A 19,506-nucleotide genomic window follows, 5' to 3' on the forward strand; every position below is an offset into this window, starting at 1 on the left:
CCGGTCTGGCCCACTCACTTGTGTCAGTAAATGTTACAGAAAAATTTGTTCAAACACTTGCTCTTCAGACTCCTGTACTCTTACTTAACCATTTACACATTTTGTCCTTTCCCCATCCCTCATTGTTGCCAAGTCTCACTATGACTGTGATCCTACCTATTGTAAGTGTATATGTGTAGAACGGGAGCAAATGTTTTGATTGCAAACTGAACTGCATGCTGATACTCAAAGTAACTGTTTGTTCGGAACACAATAATTGCTTACCACTTGTCTTTAATTGTATCTGATACTGTAGTACTTTTTCAGAACTTGATTATTTCCAAATAAATCAGCGCCCATTTTTTGGTTTGGAATTATTTAATTCAACAATGTATGTTAATCAAATAGATCTTCCGTTTTTTGAATGTTTTATAATTTTATTTATAACCTATACGCTTACTTCTAAATTGCACTGAGAAATTATAGTTTCACATACATATCCAAAATATTTGAAATTAAATCCATGCTAGTCGAATTCTCCAAATCCTGGTTGACCCATACTTAAGTCGACACTAAAGTCCCTGGACTCTCTGAGCTTATTCAGAATGTATAAGAAACATACTGATGGTGTTTATAGAAGGAACTTGCAGTATTATGCAAGCTCTCATCTTAATGAGATCACCCATGTTTGTTTACACTTTAAATGAAAAGACCATGATCATTACTAAATAAAGTTAAAATAACAATTTAAGAAATTGAATTGTTATTTCTCTAGAAATCATTGCAATATTTTTCTGAATAATGTACATTTTTTTATTTACTTATTTTATTTACATTTTTTTAAAAAAATCATTTCAGTAACAGAAACTAAAGTTTTAAGTGAAGAAATGATCCAAAAGAAAATTATTAAAGCAAAAAAGCGGAAAGAGCAAGCTGAAGAAAAACGTGAGAAAGATAAGGTTTGTACTTTTTCAAATAAAATTACGTAAATTTAAACTTGTTTAAAATCTTTCATTACTTATTTTTTATTGCTATTTCAAAATGTTAATATCTGTAAAATAATTATGCAGTGAAAAAGTTAATAAATAAAATATAATAATAATTAAAAATAATTCTTACTGAATTGTTAAATTTTATTTCTAAGCATTTTGTTTTACATTATGATTTTAAATACCCAATATTGTTTCTATATTTTAAAATATTATGTTTAAAAGTACTATTATAATATACCATCTATCAGTTGCATTAAAAAAAAAAACATTCTATTTATTGTAAATCATCCTGTTAATGATGAAATAAGTTTCTTTTTCTCACTAATGTACAGTGGATTCCGCTTAATTGGACCACCGGTTAATCTGACCAGCCGTTTATTTGGACACTTGTTTATTTTACTAGCAAAAATACCCGGTGTTGCCTGGGTCAGTAATAATTGTGAGAAACAATCGCTACTTTCATTCGTTTTCTGTTTTAACTGAAAGAACTAAAAACACCAGCTTTAATGTGATTCAAAATCGAGCTTCTTCTTTACCCATAAAAGTAAAACAGCAATAAGTATAAAGAACGAAATAGTATTCAGTTAGAAACGAAAGCACAAAATTTAAGCATATAAAAATATGAAGAATTTCCAAAATATGAAATTTCACTTGTTTAAATAAATTTATTACTTAATTTTTTTTGAACATAGTCTAAAAGTTTTTCTATATGGCTTTTGAAATAAACAGTTTAAAAAAATGTAGCCACCCATAATCCCCCTGTACATTAGATTGTAGTGAAAAAAGCTTTTTTGAAATTCCATTTGTCAAGTTGATAAAAAGTTGCACCTGCCGACCCACACCCCTCTATAAAATTTTTTTATCAGAATCAAAAAAATATTTATATAAGGGCCGGCATTGCTCTCTGGGAGATGGACACACCTCAAGTATCAATATTTATTTACCATTCTACATTATGTTAAATTATACTAGAAATGTTATATCTATAGTATTTAAAATAATTATGACAAAGAAATTCAGGCAGGGGTTCAGCATTTAACTTTTTGAACCAACTCACTGTTGAAGAGCACAGAATTTCAATTAAAACTTATAAACTCTGTGGTTTTTACAAAAACAAAAAATTATATTTTATTTGTTTACCTCTTAACAAAGCATACTAAACATCAAAAATTCGAAAAATCAGATTCCATAGCAGATGTAAGGAGATCGCATTCGTCAAAGTGAAGGCATCAAAAGTAAAAACAACTTGTAAAATAAATATTTTTGATAAAATTATTTTAGAATTGTATTTTAGAGCCCATGTCATTAATATCTGGATACAGTTGAAGGAAAAAAAAACAAATAAATAAATAAAAAATAAACCATCGATTCAGCATTTTAATTTTTTACTCATGAAAGAAAATGGAATTCCACTTTAAAAACTTGAAATAAGCATTGTTACAAAAAAACTTTTCATTTATTTGCATCCTAATAAAGCAAAGTTAGCTTGAAAAAAGAATAAAATATGATTCTCATATTGGATGTAAAAAGATTGCGTTTTTCAAAATGTACGCATCTAAAGAAAAAAAAACGGTAGAAAAAAGTGTATTTAAAGTTAATTATCCTTTTTTTCATCGAAAAATCAAACCCATATAACTTTCTCCCAAAACAACAGTTCAACATTGCACCACCAGATGCTAAGTGGGGATAAGTTTAAGTTGGTAAACCTATCTGAAGTGATCACGTTCGCCCCCCCCCCCCCCACTTTCTTTTGCAGTTCTAAATTCATTTCGCTGTATATTATTGTTTATTAAATCATGAGCAGGGAGAAAAGTGCTTAGGACGCCTATTCAGAGGTTGACCCCTATTCAGAGAGGGTTGACCCTTATTCATTGAAGGTTGACGCTCTTTCAGACAATTTTACAACAACACCGCTTCATAAAACAAACAAGCAAAATTTTAAACTAAACTGATTTTCAGCTGTTAATTTCTTTTAAAGAAACCAACAACAGGCATTATATTTATTTGGCCGTAGTAGTTATTTATCGCTTGAAGGAGCATCACAAGAGTGCCAATTATTTTTTCTTTTGCAAAATTAGCAGATTTTGTTGAAGTTGATCCCTTTAATTCAACTTTAAAAAAGGTTCCAAACATTATCGTTTTTGTACACGGAAGTATGCTGCGTTATTTTGATTTGAGATTTGCTCTTTCAATAAACATTTTGTGAAGGATCCGTTTTGGTTGATCAAGATTTTGTGAATGGTCCGTTTCGGTTGATCGGATTTTTGTGAAGAGTCCGTTGACAGACCACATTTTCTCTGGCCAGACCTCTGGTTGGTCTTGATTTGTTGGGAGTGAACGCTAATTGGTTTCACCAAATCACAGTCTCAGTAAAAGTTTTTATATAGCTTCAGTAATTTTTCTTCTCACTTAAGAGACATTCAAAAACATGAGCCGCTTAACCTACTGCGAGTTATCCTGTGTTTCATTCAAGTTTCTGTCATCTCCTTGCCGAATATTGCAGATTAGTCAGCTAATTCATCCAACATAATTTTCATGGTACCACTCACACTTATAATGTCAGCTTCACAGTGACAAAGACAGGCAGGCACTTTCTACAGGTTAGAGAGCATAAATAATGATAGGTTTTTCATTGCTTTCTTCTTCCAAGAAAAATATTGTGCACTTTTAGTAAGTTAAAGGTTTTGCAATCTGTACTGCACTTTTTCAATTTTTTCTAAAGAGCAAATTTCAGTGTTTTAAATTTTATTAATGATCTTGGAAAGCGTTTTCACTCATTCTCTCAATTGCTGAAAGTATGAAACAGAAACATCCAATGAGAATACAAATTCATTTTCATCGGTCATCATAGGATGCAAAGTTTTTCTTGCTCTTCTTGCAGAAATACGAGGAAGGTGATTCAAACTTCAAATGACGCTTGTTAAAATATTCGTTTTATGAGCGGCAAAAGTTGGAAACTTTTTTTTTAATAAAAAACAATTTATTCAAATCTTATGTAAAAATGTAAATGGGAAAAACGATTAAACATTTATAAAAATCACATCCCCTATTAACAATTCAAATAAAATAATACCCCCCTCCCCCCCAACAAACAAACATCACTAAGAAATGTCACAAGATTCAAGATTTCGTTACTGAAAAGCATCAGTTCTAAAACATTCTTAATATTCTTAAAAAGTTCACCCTAAGCAATGCCACAACGATGATAACTGTGCAGAAAACTATTTTGAAAAGTTCATACCACTAACAGTCCAACTCTAAAACTTGCCACACAAAATACGAAGTAAACATCCATCTGTCAGATATTCAGACGAGTTGAAAACGTCCACTCGTAGATGGCAGACCAAACCATCTCAATGGTCATTCCATTTCAGGCACACCCATGCCACAGAAGAGGCAGCACAGGAAATTATTTACTCGGCTTCAGACAGGAACCATCCAGTAGCAGAGGTTACCTCACCGTGTACTGAATTCAATTTAGCCCGACCGTCTCCGTAATTGGGTATATGCCAGATGAACTTTCAGGCCCTGTTAGGCCTAATTCTTAAAGCATCAACTCTTCAAATTTAAATTCCTTGTAAAACTTCCTCCAAAACTGTAAGGGTGCAGTTTTAGAACTTCCTGCACTTTTAGCAGGCAAACGAATCTTGTTATCACATACCTCAAGAAAAACTTCTACATCCTTTGTGCGGATAAATCAATCTATTGAGCCCTCAAGCTCACATCAAAACACACGGTCTGCAGAATGGAACCAAATGATGCGAGATCGATTGATTGATTGACTTGCTATTTAAGCAGTCTCTGTTACTCCCTACACAACGACGTTACAGTGTCAAAATTTGCGTATGTTACATCTCATAGCAACTCAACTCAGTTAACCTTTTAACTGTTACTATTTTTAAATTTACTTTCTGTGATGCTGTCAGCAAAAAGATCCTCAACTTTTGTGGTCTGACGCAGGGTTCGCTGATATATATCATGATATATATCACGATATATATCTGATATTTATTTTGAAAATATCATAATATTTTAATACTTTCGATACTTATTTTTTCAACTACGGTATTTTCAATAAAAAGTACATTATAGTAATGGTGTACATTAATTATTAAAAATAATCAAAAAGTTATGTACTATATTTTTATGATGTATAATACATCATTATTAAATAAAAGTATTATAATATTCCTTTTTTACTTGTATTTTCTATTCATAAAATTATTAGTAATGTAACAGTTTTAATTCATATTAAAAGTACCTAATTAAGTTTTAAACGTCGCTCAGAAAAAACGAAAATGTCTTGTGACTGTTCACCAACTAATGCATATTCTTTTTTTCTGAATCATATAACTGTAAAAGAAACTAACAGAAGAAAAATGAGTAAAACAGCTAATGCTAAATTAACTCCATTAAAATTGATAAAAATGTAAAATGAAATATTAGATATAAATAATGAAAGAAACATTAATTTTTAATCTACATATTGTAATTATAATATAAGAAAATAAAGAGTGATTTGAGGATGCATAGTTACAATTTTGAAGACTTGAGTTTGTGGTAATTGAAAATATCATATTTTCGAACCCTGATTTTAATTCATATTAAAAGTGTCTAATTAAATATTAAGCTTCGTTCAGAAAAAAAGGAAAATGTTTTATGACTGTGCACAGATTAAATTATGTATATTTTTTTATTTCTGAATCATATAACTGTGTCAAAGTAGCTAACAGAAGAAAAATAAGTAAAACAGCTAATTCTAAATTGACCTCATTAAAATTGATAAAAATAATAATTGAAATATTAGATATAAATAATAAAAGAAACCTTAATTTTATGTCTACATATTGTAATAAGAATATAAGAAAATAAAGAGTGATATGAAGATGCATTTACTATTTTTAAGACTTCAGTTTGTACTGATTGAAAATATCGGATATATATATCAAAATATCCGATATACAGTACACTCCCGATTATCCGCGGAATTGAGTGGCACAGGTACCGCGGATAACGAAAATCGCAGATAATCCGAAAAAAAAGTTTAAAACCAGAAGTAAAGAAGATAAAATTATCTTTTGCTTGAAAATGATTGTATTCTAAATAAAACGTGATATGTTTAAAATAGATGCGACATTAAAAATTATTTGTATTTCAAGTTCGACAACACATAAAATCCATAAAGAAAAGTGTACTTACGATAACGCCAAGGCAAGACAATTTATTCGATGAATTACATCATACTCTTCTGCAGGAAAATATTATACCAAAACAACTGAGTTACATTTTCTGTTTTATAAAAAAATCAGTCAATTGTGTTTGTTTCTTGCTACGACAACACATTTTTCTGATTCGTGACTGCACTCTTCGCAGCATTAGTTTTTCAGTCAATTGCGCGTCCTCATCTTGCTCCTCTAAATATTGAAGTAGTCCTTCAGCGTGTTGTAGTGCCGTTTCATATGTCATTCTATGCTGTGTGTTGGGCTCGTCTTCTTCACTTTCACTTTCTTCTTCTTTTTCTCCCATTGCTCTTTTTGAGATAGCTTCATCTGTCAGGTGTTCGAAGCCCGGCTCAGTAGCATCACAGCGGAACCATTCTTGAATGTTGTCTTCATTGACATTCTCACCCCCTTTCAACTGACTTTGCCAAGTCAACCAGAGAAAGTGCAGACAGATCTTCGATTTCTTCTTGATTTGAAGTGTTTCTGTCAACCCGTGGCAAGAGTTTCCTCCATGACTTTACAAGAGTTAACGGTTTTATTGTGTCCCATGCAGACGCAATGTCATAGATGCAGTCAAGAATTTTATAATTTCTCCAAAATTCCTTGAGATTGCAACCTTTTTCGATTTTTGATACTAGCAGTTTTGTTCTGTACGTTCTCTTCATGGATGCAATTACTCCTTGATCCATTGGTTGAAGATGCGCAGTAACATTTGGGGGCAGAAATTTTGCAAAAATTTGCCCGTTCGAAGACTTAAGCACACTAGTAGCTGGGTGTGAGGGTGCGTTATCAATTAACAAAACAGCCTTTATGGGCAATTCTTTAGACTCCAGGTATTTTCTCACTTGCGGCACAAAAACCTTATCAAACCATTCCTTAAATATTTGTTGATTCATCCATCCTTTCTTTTGGTTGAAATAATCAACTGGTAAATTCTCTCCTCGGGTATCCTTAAATGATCGAGGTTTTTTAGACTTTCCAATAACCAGAAGCCGAAGCTTATGGCTCCCAGCTGCGTTACTGCATGACATAATTGTCAGTCTCTCTTTACTGCTTTTGTTACCCGCAGCTTGGCGTTCACTTTCAAATGCCAGCGTGCAAGAAGGAAGACATTTCCAAAAAAGTCCTGATTCGTCTGCATTGTAAATCTGTTCATCAGAAAGTTCTTCAGACAGCACAAAGTCTTCAAACTCTCTTTTAAACTCATCGGCTGTGTTTTGATCGCCACTTAGCTTTTCCCTGTGAAGTCTGATTTCACGAATTCCGTGCCGGTGTTTGAAACGTGTTAGCCAACCGGACGACGCATTAAAATCACCTTGCAGGTTCAAAAGATCAAAAAATACTTTTGCTTTTGCTGCAACAATGGGACCAGACACAGGAGTACCCTCACTTCGTATCTGTGCTAACCATTCTGCCAAAGCCAAGTCCAGGGTATCATAAGTAGAATTTTTCATAGTTTTGCGTTTTTTTCTCCTAGAAGCATTTTCCGACATTGAAGCGAATGTCAGCAGTTTGTCTTTTTGTTTTAAAATGTCTCGCACTGTTGTTTCCCCTATTCCATATTCCAAGCACATTTGCTTTCTTGAAGCACCATTTCCTATTTTAGAAATCATTTCCAGTTTTTGCGTAATCATCAATACAATCTTCTTTCGTTTTTCAGCCATTATTTACGTAGTAATAGAAGCTCTATAAGTTGAAAAATTAGAACTTAAACCATGAGTAGGAAGTTTCTGTCAAACTTTAAACATTCAATAGCCCGGAAGTGAAACCAATGCCCTCACAACAAAAAAGACCACCCCATCAGAGAATTCCCAGAACACCTGTAGGGGTTTTCCTAACTTTTCCCCAATCGGAACAGATGATAAAAGGAATGATACCAGAGTTCTCCTTTGAAAACCGTTATGTACTAATGTCTTACGCTCCTTAGGGGATAAAAGAGGGGTCTTCAGTAAAAACACATGTGTTTTATTGCCGAAATCAGCTGAATGGTTTCCCTCAAGGCTCGTGCCCAAGAGAAGTAGATGACGATGTATAACGACTTTCACGCTTTTTGAGAAGGAGCACTTGTCGTGGAAAAGTGGAAAAAAAAAAATCTTGTGCGAATTGATTTCAGATCCGTGTTTTTTAAGAACAAAAATTTTCTCCACAAGGATTAAGTTAACTATTTTTTTTTTCTTTTCCCGAGACGCTCGCAGATAATCCACCCCGCAGATAATCCGCTCGCGGATAATCGGGAGTGTACTGTATATCAAAACATCTGATCTATTCAATATTTTCAAAAAGATCATGATATTTTCGAGCCCTGGTTATTATTCATAGCTAATTGTAACTGTCTGCTGAGCAACAGTTTTTTTTTCTTTCCAGTATTAACATCATCTTTTTCGATTTCCTCTTAGTCAGAATTGGTTTGAGTTTGCTGTTTATTAACCTTTCGGTTTGAAATTTACAATGAATTTTATCTTGTTAATTTCTTTTTTTTTTTTTTTGTTTTCTTTTTGAAATTTTTTGCAATTATATAAATATCTGAAAATATGTTCCAACTGATTATGCTTTTTTTCTTTACAAATTTGTAAGGCATTATAAATATTATCTTGCTTAGTGTATAACTGAGTAGCGAGACAGAACCACACGCTAATACCTATGACAACAAATTACTATTTGTTGTATTAACAAGAAAAAGTTTTTCTCTAAATTCAGTACAGTCAAGACAAATATTTTTCCTTTAAATATCATAAAAAATAGTTGCAATTGATTTTTGGAATAAACTTCTCATAGCACCATTAAAATTCTAATACTTTTATACATTTAAAATTAATTTGTACAAGAGGGCAAGTCTAAAAAACGAGGTTCACATAAACTCACAAGTACAATTCATCACACTATCCAGTGATGAAAATATCATTATGCAATCTTTATGCTACTTACTCATTGATGTTATATAAATTCGTGCTTTTGAAGTCAAATTTTTACTTCAACAAATTGATTTTGGTACTGTGCCTCTTTAATTACAAACTATTTATTATTTTTAGCTAATACCGAAAATACCGGTATTCTACCCAGCAAATACCGGTATTACGAAATTGCAAAATGGCTCCAAATACCGGTATTTGATATTCCGGTCTACCAGTATTGCAATCACTTACCCTGACATACTTATGCACATACAGAAGTAGCCATATATGTATATAGATTCCAGACAATTATATAAGCAAATTTACTTATGTTTTATTATTTTGCTTTCTATTTTAGAAACAAACTATTGAACGACTGTTGAAAAAATCAGACACTAAACTAAAAGTAACAAAGGTATGTATTTTTTGAAGGATTTTTACTGCAATTCTTTTAAGCAGTGACATTTTACGCTCCAGAAGAAAATTTGCATTTGCTGAATATTCATTTACCTAAAGTTTCCATTTGGCCAATTTTGTGCTCATTGATATTATTAGTTTAGTTCAAACAATTTAATGATACAGTAGAACTCCTATAATCTGAACTTGGGCTATCCGATCGCTTTCAAAATTTCAGAAAAAAAAAATAGAGTAATGTACTGCAATTTGAAAATTAATGATTCTGTCTTCCATTTTCCCCAAATTCTTATATGCTGACTCTTAGCTTATAGCACTTGAGAATGTCTTGCTGAAATTGCAAGTCATAACAGATCCAACAGTTCTTCAAAAATAGTCTTAGGAAAAGAATTTAAAATGGAAATACATCAGAGATACAATCAAAAACACAATGGGACTACAACAGATTAAATAATTACATAGACCTTCTGACGCATCCCAAGTTTATATATTTAGTGTCTTGGTTTATTCGTTTGGTGGATTTATTTTTATTCATTTTGATGGAACTATTACCCTTATTAAATGGAGAGCTATTTATAAGTTAATCTTTAAATTTTAAATTTCTACAATATTAGTTCTGGCGACATTTGAGGAGCAAATACATGCTCTGTTGTTTTGACCAATACCCAAAGGATCTTTTAAATGCCGCATTTTCATACTACGTAGGCACTGAAGATTTTCTGCATCTCAAAAATTCACCGACTGGCCACCGCTGGTCAGAACCCGGGACCATGGCGCAGAAGGCCAATGCCTTATCATCACGCCGCCCAGCCGACAACATGTCATCATGTATTCAGTGAAAAAATTACAATTAAAGTTCAACAACAACAACAAAAAATCATAATTTAAATGGATGTTATCCCCTATTAAGTCCTTTAGTTTTTAAAAACTAAAGAACTTAATAGGGGATGCACTCTCATTTTAAAGGTCTAATGATTGGGATAAAAATGCATTATAAATCTTTAAATTGTACATAACCTTAGAACTAAAGCTTTTTCTGAAACTTAAGCTCTCTATAAACTAATGAAATACATTCCAGTATATATTAACAATTTTATTTCTTATTTTGTAGAAAATTGTCAAGAAAGTTGATGTTCCTAAAATAAAGTATGTAAATAGTGAACTGAAGGGACGTTCTTTGTCTTTCCCTATTGGAATTCCATTTCCTATCAAAGCACAAACTGGCAAAGAGTATGTTAAGTTTATGATATATACTTTTTAGTCATGCCTATGACATCATCTTTTATTGTTGATGTAAACTAAAGAAAATCTATTGCAAATGATAAAAATCCGTTAGTACTAAACTATGCATAAATCATGATCAGTGTTAATAAAGCTCTGAAAGCACAACAGCAAAATGGTAAGTCGACACTAGCAAGACACAAGCTATTATAGAGCTTGAGGATTTTGTGTTTTCCAGGGAGGAGGTTTGATTCCATTTCAAAAAAATTGAAGTTCCAAGTCCTGATAATATTTATCCAAAAACTTTGTTGAATGTGCAGAGGAATTTGTGGATGTTATTTTAAATGCTTCTTTATAACCATAGGCATGTGCACGGGGGTCACCAGGGATACCGCGTATCCCCATTAGCTCAAAAAGAAAAATAAAAGACCAGATAAATAGTTCGGAGCGCCATAATGTTTTGCTGTAATGTGCAGGCGGCTGAAATGAGATGGAGATGGCTGTGACTCAGTGGCGCACTTAAGGGAGGGGTCCAGGGGGACCGGAATAACGAATTGTTTGTAAGAAACAGAATGGTGATTATAAATGAATACACCACAATAACCATGTTTTTAGTTTTGTAATTAGAGAAGAAAAGGAGGTCTATGAAATTGAATCAATTTTTTAATTATAAGAAAAGTAAAAGCATAAATTATTTTGCTCTCTGTTTATTTTTTTAAGTATATTTCATTAAAAAATGCTAATTCAATTTCAATAGTTTATTTTTTACTGTTTTTCATTCCCGGGAATCGATAAAATCAAGCCAATACATTTGACGGCATATTGGGGTATGATAGGAGAATAAGGCTTGGACCTGGCCCTTACAAAATTCCTGTGTGCGCCACTGCTGTGACTGATAGGCAAGGCAGCTTCTAGAAACCAGCTTCAGATTCCACATAACACACTCAGCTTTCATTCTTGTACTATACGCATTTCATTTAGGTACGATAGAAAAAAAATGTTTTCCTAAAACTGTGCTGAACGGCTATGTTTCGCGAAATCAATTCAGGTTCTAAATTTGAATGAGAACTCTTTTTGACAGCCTTCAAATTGATTTTCCCCCCTTTTTACACGAATGAAGTTCATCACAATTTAACACGTAGTAAAAAAATATCAAGCAGGGTTCGTACGCTCCTTCAAAACTCCTCCAATACTCCTTCATTCAGGAAATGTTCCTAAAGGGCCCTTCAGACTCCTTCATTTTTGTTTTAATTCCTTCAAAACTCCTTCTTTTTTAATTCAAGACGACTTAATTTTCCTCTATAACAGTGACTTAAGATACTTCAATCGACAACTTAACATCGTCACCAGCGCAAAGGTATATTTACGATTTGATGTAGTAATTTCGTATATTTATTTTTTTTCATAAAAATGTGATTTACAAATTGAGCATAGGAGTCCTAAAAGTTAAAGGTGAAAATATTATTAGATGACTAAGACATTTCATAAGTGAAGTAAAACATGGTTAAATGGTGCTTAGCTATTTTTTTTCAAGTTTTATAACTATTGCTTTTCCCTCCACCACACTCTCAGCAGCAAATTCAGTTTTTCTAATTATTATTTAAGTATTTAAAAATACATTAGTAGATGTACTATATTAAGCAATTGTGTTAAAGAAAACAATTGTTTAGTAAATCGCAGTTCTGACAATGTAAAAAGGGTCATCCATGAGTGATGTTATAACTTGAGGGGGAGCCAGGTTCATGAAATTATGACAAGGGTAAGAGAGAGGGTGATAAAAAGTTACATCACACAGTTGTTACAACAATATGTTATGACATGTGACGAGGAGTAATAAGGTGAAGTGTGACACTTTGTGACAAAGGGGAAGGGGGTCAAATTCGATGAATAAAAGTGCAACACCATTTAAGGACAGCCATTAGTACTCCTTCAAAATCTCATTTTACTCCTTCAAAACTCCTCCAAAAATCCTTCATTTTATTTCTGAAAGTGAGTGCGAACCCTGTCAAGAAATATAATGCATTTCGTGACAGAAAAATAAGGATGCTCTTGTGAAAATTTAAGATGCTCATTCAGTGGCATACCTATGGAGTCTATAGGGTCCCAGGTAAACTCTTAAGAATGGCGCCCCTCCCCCACACCGTTTCATGGAAATAACATGTAGCAATTTATTATGAAACATTCGTAAGTAAAATATTCACATAGAAGTAGGGGGATCCGGAGATTTCTCCCTTAGAAAAGTCCCGAAATTGTATTAGTAAAAACGCTGTTTTAGAAAATGTTTGATAATGTAGGTCTTGGGGAATGAGAAGTTTGGGTTCCTTCCCACAGCAAATTTTGCAATTGAATTTCTAAAAACGCTGTTGTAGATCATCTTCAACTATTTTAGAGAGAGGGGACTACGAAGGTTCTCCCCCCTTTTTTTGAAATTATAGTTCAAAAAATGCAGTTTTAGTCAATTTCAGATGATGTTTAGAGGGAGGAGAGATTCTTGCTCCTCTTTTAATTTGTAATACATATTATATCTTATTTGAGTAATGTTTCAAAATGTATCTTTTCCCAATCAGAGATAAAACGCCACCTCTTTTTCAAGAAAGAGGGATTAGCCATCCCTCACCTCTCCCAGAAATGCCACTGCAGTGTAGAAGTATTATTAAGAAGAACCAGGAAATTCACCATGCACGAGCAAAAGTGTCTTTTTTTTTTGAGGTGGGGCGGGGGGGGGGGATTAGGGATTGCCTCATATCCTTCTAGCTCTATTGTAACTAATTTTCTTTGAAAAATAATTAAAGTAATTAACTTTAAACACATGATATTTTTTCAAAATAATGTTGGCAAATTATGCCCGCTCATCTTGTTGCACCGTTGGGGAGAGTCACTCCTGTATCACTAAAAGCTACCACATCAGTCAAAAATGTCAAATGTATTTTTACTGAGAACCTCAAACGCTCGTATTTCAAACAAATAAAAATATCAGGCTCCAAATGGAAAATTTCATTATTTAAAACGAAAGCACTCAAATGGTTTTGGGAAAGAAAAACTCGGGAAATAATTTCCATAATATTTGTGTCAATACTTGACAGAAAAAAGAAGATAAGGATATAGCAAGGGAAGGGAAGGAAGTTCCTGAAATTTATCCTTTCATTTTACTTTACCAAAGGTAGTACGGAAGAGGGTTTTTGAAACGTTAATTTTGGAAGCAGTCCAGTGGAGGGTTTCGAAGTCCCATCCTTTCCCTTATCGTAATCAGAGATGGCCTACTACATATTTATGTTGTCAATTCCAAAAAACTTCAAAGAGAGCGAGCGCTACCAATAAAATCCCCGAGAAACGCCCAACCTAAATCCACAAGAAACACCCTATCCATCATTAATGATTGTCCAAACTTTCGTTTTTAGGACTTTAATTTGTAAATTTTTTCTGGGATCTCTTCCCCCCCCCCCCTCCGAAATCACCCTTCAGCTTAATATCATCGAATATCGTTTAAAATTTCGATTTTAGGGTTCAATGTCGAAAAAATTTCCAAGGGAAGAGCACCCGAACTCCTTGATAACATCATTGAAGAGCATCTGCAATTGCATTTCTGGAATTTCAGTTTCGGAAAATACCGAGGAAGGGTTCGTGAACTTTCTTAACACTAACATTACCAAAGTTCTTCGTTTTAGTAGCTAATTTTAATCGAGTTTTAAAAGCTAAATTTCAAAAACTTTCTGAGAGAGAGCCCCCGAATCTCTCTTCCCTACATCATCAAAGATCGCCTAAAATTGCCTAGTTAAGACTACAATTTCAAGCCATTTTTGGCTAGAGCTTCCCAACATAATCGGAGATAATAATTGCATTTTAAAAGTTCCAATTTTGAAAAATGGATGGGGGAAGCGCCCCTGAACCTTTTTCCACTAACATAACCAAAGATAGTCTAAAATGCATTTTTAAGATTACAATTTCAAAAAATTCTGGGACCCTCTCATTCTGAGTGAATATTATGTTTACCAGTACGTTTATGTTCTTAGTACTCAGATTTAGTTTTGACTCCCTAATCCATTTAAAGCCAGAAACTAAATTGTCTCTCTATATTTAAGATGCTTTAAAAAAAAAAAAATCAGATACCACCACTTAATCTTAATTTTTGACCTTGCGGCGGCCCTGCGTCCTCTTCCGGTGGTTATCTAAATGATCAGGTTTACTGGTATATAGTGGTACCCCCATTACTGAAGCTCTGCGCACGGCTCTATAACCCAGGGGCAGTGCTAAAGGACTTTAAGCTGGCTAACATAGTGCTGCTCTTCAAAAAAAGGTCTAAAGATAAATGCAGGGAGTTATAGACCTGTAAGTCTGACTTCAGTTCTTTTTAAAATTTTTAAAACTTTGAGCAAAATTAAGTTTATGAATTTCTTAAAGACTAATAGTGCATTGGCTAGTTTGCAGTATGGTTTCAGGAAAAGTAAATCATGTGTTACTAATTTATTGCATTTCTATAACAAGGTTACCATGGCATTAGATAACAAAAAGTGTAGATGTTGTTTATATTGATTTTCAAAAAAATTTTGATTAGGTAGTTTAAAAGAATGAAGATAGATAAGTAAATGTTAAATGTTTGCATACAAAGATTTTTCATGATCCAATCAATTATTTATTTAAAGCACAAAATGAAAGCAAAGTTCAAAAAACAATCCAATTATTGGAGGGTAATTATTTTCCCAGACACAGGATATTTGGGCAAGAGTTAACAGTTCTGTTAATAGCTGAACATCTAATGAGTATCATGTAGCATTTCTTGTTGCTAATTCAAGTCGATCTTTCTGCTGTGGAAAGTTGTTACACATGTCATTCTCTTTGGAATTCATATAGCAAACAGTGAAACATTTTGAACTGTTCAAGTACAACTCTTTTCTACAAGTAGCTTTTGTATGTATAGGCATTTCTTACTCTTTGTTTTGTATGCTTTTCATCATGTCCAAAGACTTTTTCGTTTTGAATTTTGACTCCTTGAAACAGATGTGTAAGAACAGATTGAAACAAGGTTTGGTCAAACCCCCAGAACAGATGGTCATTTTTGCTGATACTTAGGTGTATATTAGAATTATTTATGGCTTAAGAATCCTTCGTGAACCAAGTTTCCTTTCCGCCACCCAGAACAAAATTCTAGTTTCGCCGCAGGGTGTGAAAATTCAATTAGAAAGATGTCAATTCAGTGATGCAGTTTGAAATCAAAATCATGTTAAGTTTAAATTTCTTGCAGAGGCCTTTTTAATATTAGCAAATTTTTATCAATTAATAAAAATAGATTTGTTACTGGAGTATGGCAACTATGGTTGTATTCAATTTTTACCATAAATTTTACTTTGTCATTGTTTAAATATTAATGTCTTTTTCTCACTGTAGTCCCCCAACTCCAATTTATTGTGGTGTCAAAGGATGTGAAAATCAGAAAAAGTACAATTGCTCTAAAACTGGAGTACCTCTGTGCAGCTTAGAATGTTACAAAAAGAATATGCTGCTGAAAATGCATGGGCCTGTCATATCAGTGTTATGAAAATGTTGAAATGTACATTACTTGTGTCTTTAATGTAGATATTATAAATATAAACATGTAACATAATTGTAAATATGTTTTTTTCTTGAAATCTTACCATTAAAATATTATTGTTTCTCATTTGTCTGATCCTGTCTCATTTTCATGAATCATGTTTGAATAAAATAATAAAATGTATGCGCATGCTAGGTATTCATAAACTACTTAGGAAGAATTGGGAAAAGTATGTGTCAATATGAACAATATTTACATTCAAACTTTTTGCATGTATCATGAAATATTTTAGGAGCGCTCTAATTTTTGTAGAGTAGCATCAGGTGACAGCTTGTATGTTAATTTCCTATTTTTAAAATAGAAATTTTAATCAAATAGAAATATCTATTCCATATGCGTTGGGCTTACATCTATGTTTGGGACTTTCAATTGAAAAGCAAATGATAAGAGCAGGAAAAAGGGAAAATATATTTGCATTTCTTGAATTTAAAACAGATGTAGAGCAAAAGGTTGAGGGTATCAAACATATGTAACAATAAACTCATGTAATTTACAGCATCAAGTTTCCTTATTTTAGTTAAACTTTTTAAAACTTTCTCATTAGTTACATGGCTATCTGGGAATATTTGTTAATGCGTTGCCCCCTTAATGTGTACAAAACTAACCCCTCCCCCATGGGCAAAAGTTTTCCATCTCCAGACAAATTTCCATCTTTTTTTTTATAACTATAACCGGTTAGACAAAAAATAACTTCCTCTACTTTGAATGATTTCAAATATTTTCATTTTATTTCCAATATTTTGAACTTGACAACTTTTGATAAGGATTTAAGTGTTATAGGTGTTTTTGATATTGCATCATCAACATTATTTTTATGTAATTGTTGCAAATTGAACTAAATTCAATAATTTTTGTTAAACACATACAACTTGTGTTTTAAGCGTTCAACTTGATTTCCCACCTTAATACAGTCAACTTGCGATAACTCGAAATTTTCGATATCTCAAAAAAAAAAAGTATTTCCCTGCACCTTTATTGCATTTTTGATAAAATTTTATCTCTTTAACTCAAATTATTTTTGCCTTCTTTTCGGTAACTCAAAATTTTTTCCCATTCACTTAAAAATTTTTCAATCCCTCAAGACTCGAATTTTCAAACAGCTATGCCTTTTCTCCCCCATTTACGCGCTCTAGAGTAGAAAAACGTGTTCTCAGGCTCTCTCTTTTGTTAGTGATTTTCACAGTTGGTGTTCACCACAGGTATGTGGGAGGGGAGGCATGTTTCAGCTGCTGTTTCTGTGGACAATGGTCGAGTTTCTAGAATAAGCGTTCCCTCAACCTGAATAACCAGTTCCCCAAACACAAACCCTTTCTCGTTCTAGTCATCGTCTTCCCACTTTACTTATTAGTGCTGTGAAGAAGGTCAGGTTTATTTTTCATCGAATTATGGCTACAAAATGAAAATGCACTACACTTTCTATTGCAGAGAGAAAAAAAAGGTGATTGATGCGGTTGAAAAAGGGAAAAAGAAAAAGATATTGCGAAGGAATTTGGCCACCGCCGTCTCAACTTGGCATTCCAAACAGCAACTCTCAACCATTCTCAAAAATTAAGCGACTATTCTTAAAAACTTTGATGATAATCAAGGGGAATCGGGGGAAAAAATGAAGATTGCGAAGTATCCGGAAGTAGAAAAGTGCTTGATATAAAATGGATTACAAAAGTGCCGGACCCAGAACAATCCACTCGGTAAAAACAGATTGAGAGAAAAAGCGGAGGATTTTGGGAAGCAACTCAGATTTACAGGTTTCAAAGCAAGCAGTGGTTGGTTTGAAAATTTGAAGAAAATCAACAACTTCACTTTTTACAAAATTTGTGGAGAAAGTGGCAGTGCAAGTCGAAAAGTCTGCAAAGAATGGAAAGGATCACTGTCTTCAATTCTAATAGAGTATGACGACAAAGATGTATTCAATGCTGATGAAACAGGTCTATATTTTAAATGTCTTCCTAACAAAACAATGGCTGTGAAAGGGGAAGCGTGCCATGGCGGAAAGAGAAGGAACGAGTAACTTTGTTACTGTGCACCAACATGGATGGATCAGAAAAAATGAAGCCAGTAATGATAGGAAAATCAGAAAAGCCAAGATTTTTCGCTGAAGTTAAATCATTTCCTGTGGATAATGTAGCTAACACAAAATTATGGATGACAGCCGAATTGTTTGAAAAATTTAGACCGTAAAATGTCTAGTTAAAACTGCAAAATTGTCCTATCCACAAAACTTTAAAAATTACGATTTAGCGATTAAAATTCCAAGCTTTTATTTTTATTGTTCAGATTCTTAACGTTCTTTCTGGATTTTTAATTCTGTTCTGTGATGAATATTTTCAGGATATTTATTTTCATACTGTCCATTTCTGTTAGATGCTGTTGTAATAAGGTTATTCAAATCATTTATTTGGAATTAGGTTAAGGGAAAAGCAGTAATTTTTCATCATGGCCAGCCAATGTTATTAAGCCTGCTTTTTTTTCATCCAAACGAAAAACAAATATTTATTCAAATTCACTCAGAAAATAAATAAAATATGTACTCATTGTTTTTTAGCAGATATTTTTGATGTTACGCTGTTGCGGATGACGATTCCAAATGATGAATCCCGAAAAAAAAGATACACATAACAAACTGCTTGTTTTGCCCAAAATGGTATACGTGGAACGCGATGTTTTACCTTTTTCGGCAATTTTATAAATCACCGCAAGGTAGCGTATTCGAGCGCTGGAGTTGCGAATAGGATGAGGGGCCGCTTGACCAAAATGACTCAGCTGCCCTGTGAAGGAGTTGCGCAAAATTTAGTTTCTCGGTGACAGTCCAGTCGCCTTAGCAACGTTTCTTAAACATTTTTGACCCGTGAAACGTCAAAAGCTGTGGGGAAAAAACCGCGGTCCTGACTGAACCCGCCCCCCCCCCCCCTTTTTCATTTAAAAAAAAAAAAGAAAAAAAACCCTTCTACTCGCGAATATTTACAAAATGTGATTTTCCTCCCTCAGCCGTCAGGTTTTTTTTTTTTTTTTTGCTTTTTTTTTCTCTTTAAAAAAAAGTTATAAATAAATAAATAGATAAATAAATAATAATAATAACTCTTAACATTGGGTTACGCTAGAAACTTACGAAAAAAAATTGCGGACAGCTCTGAAGTTTTTTTTTTTCTATTTTATACAGAAGTTCAATCGTAGTAGATGAATTAAATTAATAATAATTTTCA

General features: G+C 33.0%; 1 protein-coding gene across 1 annotated transcript in view; it reads left to right on the forward strand.

Annotated features, from left to right (window-relative positions):
* Positions 1-16,366, forward strand: part of LOC129216266 (INO80 complex subunit B-like) — a 75,088-nt gene extending 58,722 nt beyond the window's left edge. The window contains exons 5-8 of the mRNA XM_054850473.1: positions 838-938; positions 9,443-9,499; positions 10,610-10,728; positions 16,102-16,366. Of these exons, the coding sequence (XP_054706448.1) occupies positions 838-938; positions 9,443-9,499; positions 10,610-10,728; positions 16,102-16,252 (428 nt within the window). The 3' untranslated portion in view covers positions 16,253-16,366. The remainder of the gene's footprint in view (positions 1-837; positions 939-9,442; positions 9,500-10,609; positions 10,729-16,101) is intronic.
* Positions 16,367-19,506: the final 3,140 nt, after the last annotated feature.

Source organism: Uloborus diversus, chromosome 1, assembly GCF_026930045.1.
Source record: "Uloborus diversus isolate 005 chromosome 1, Udiv.v.3.1, whole genome shotgun sequence".
Classification (NCBI taxonomy): Eukaryota; Metazoa; Arthropoda; class Arachnida; order Araneae; family Uloboridae; genus Uloborus; species Uloborus diversus.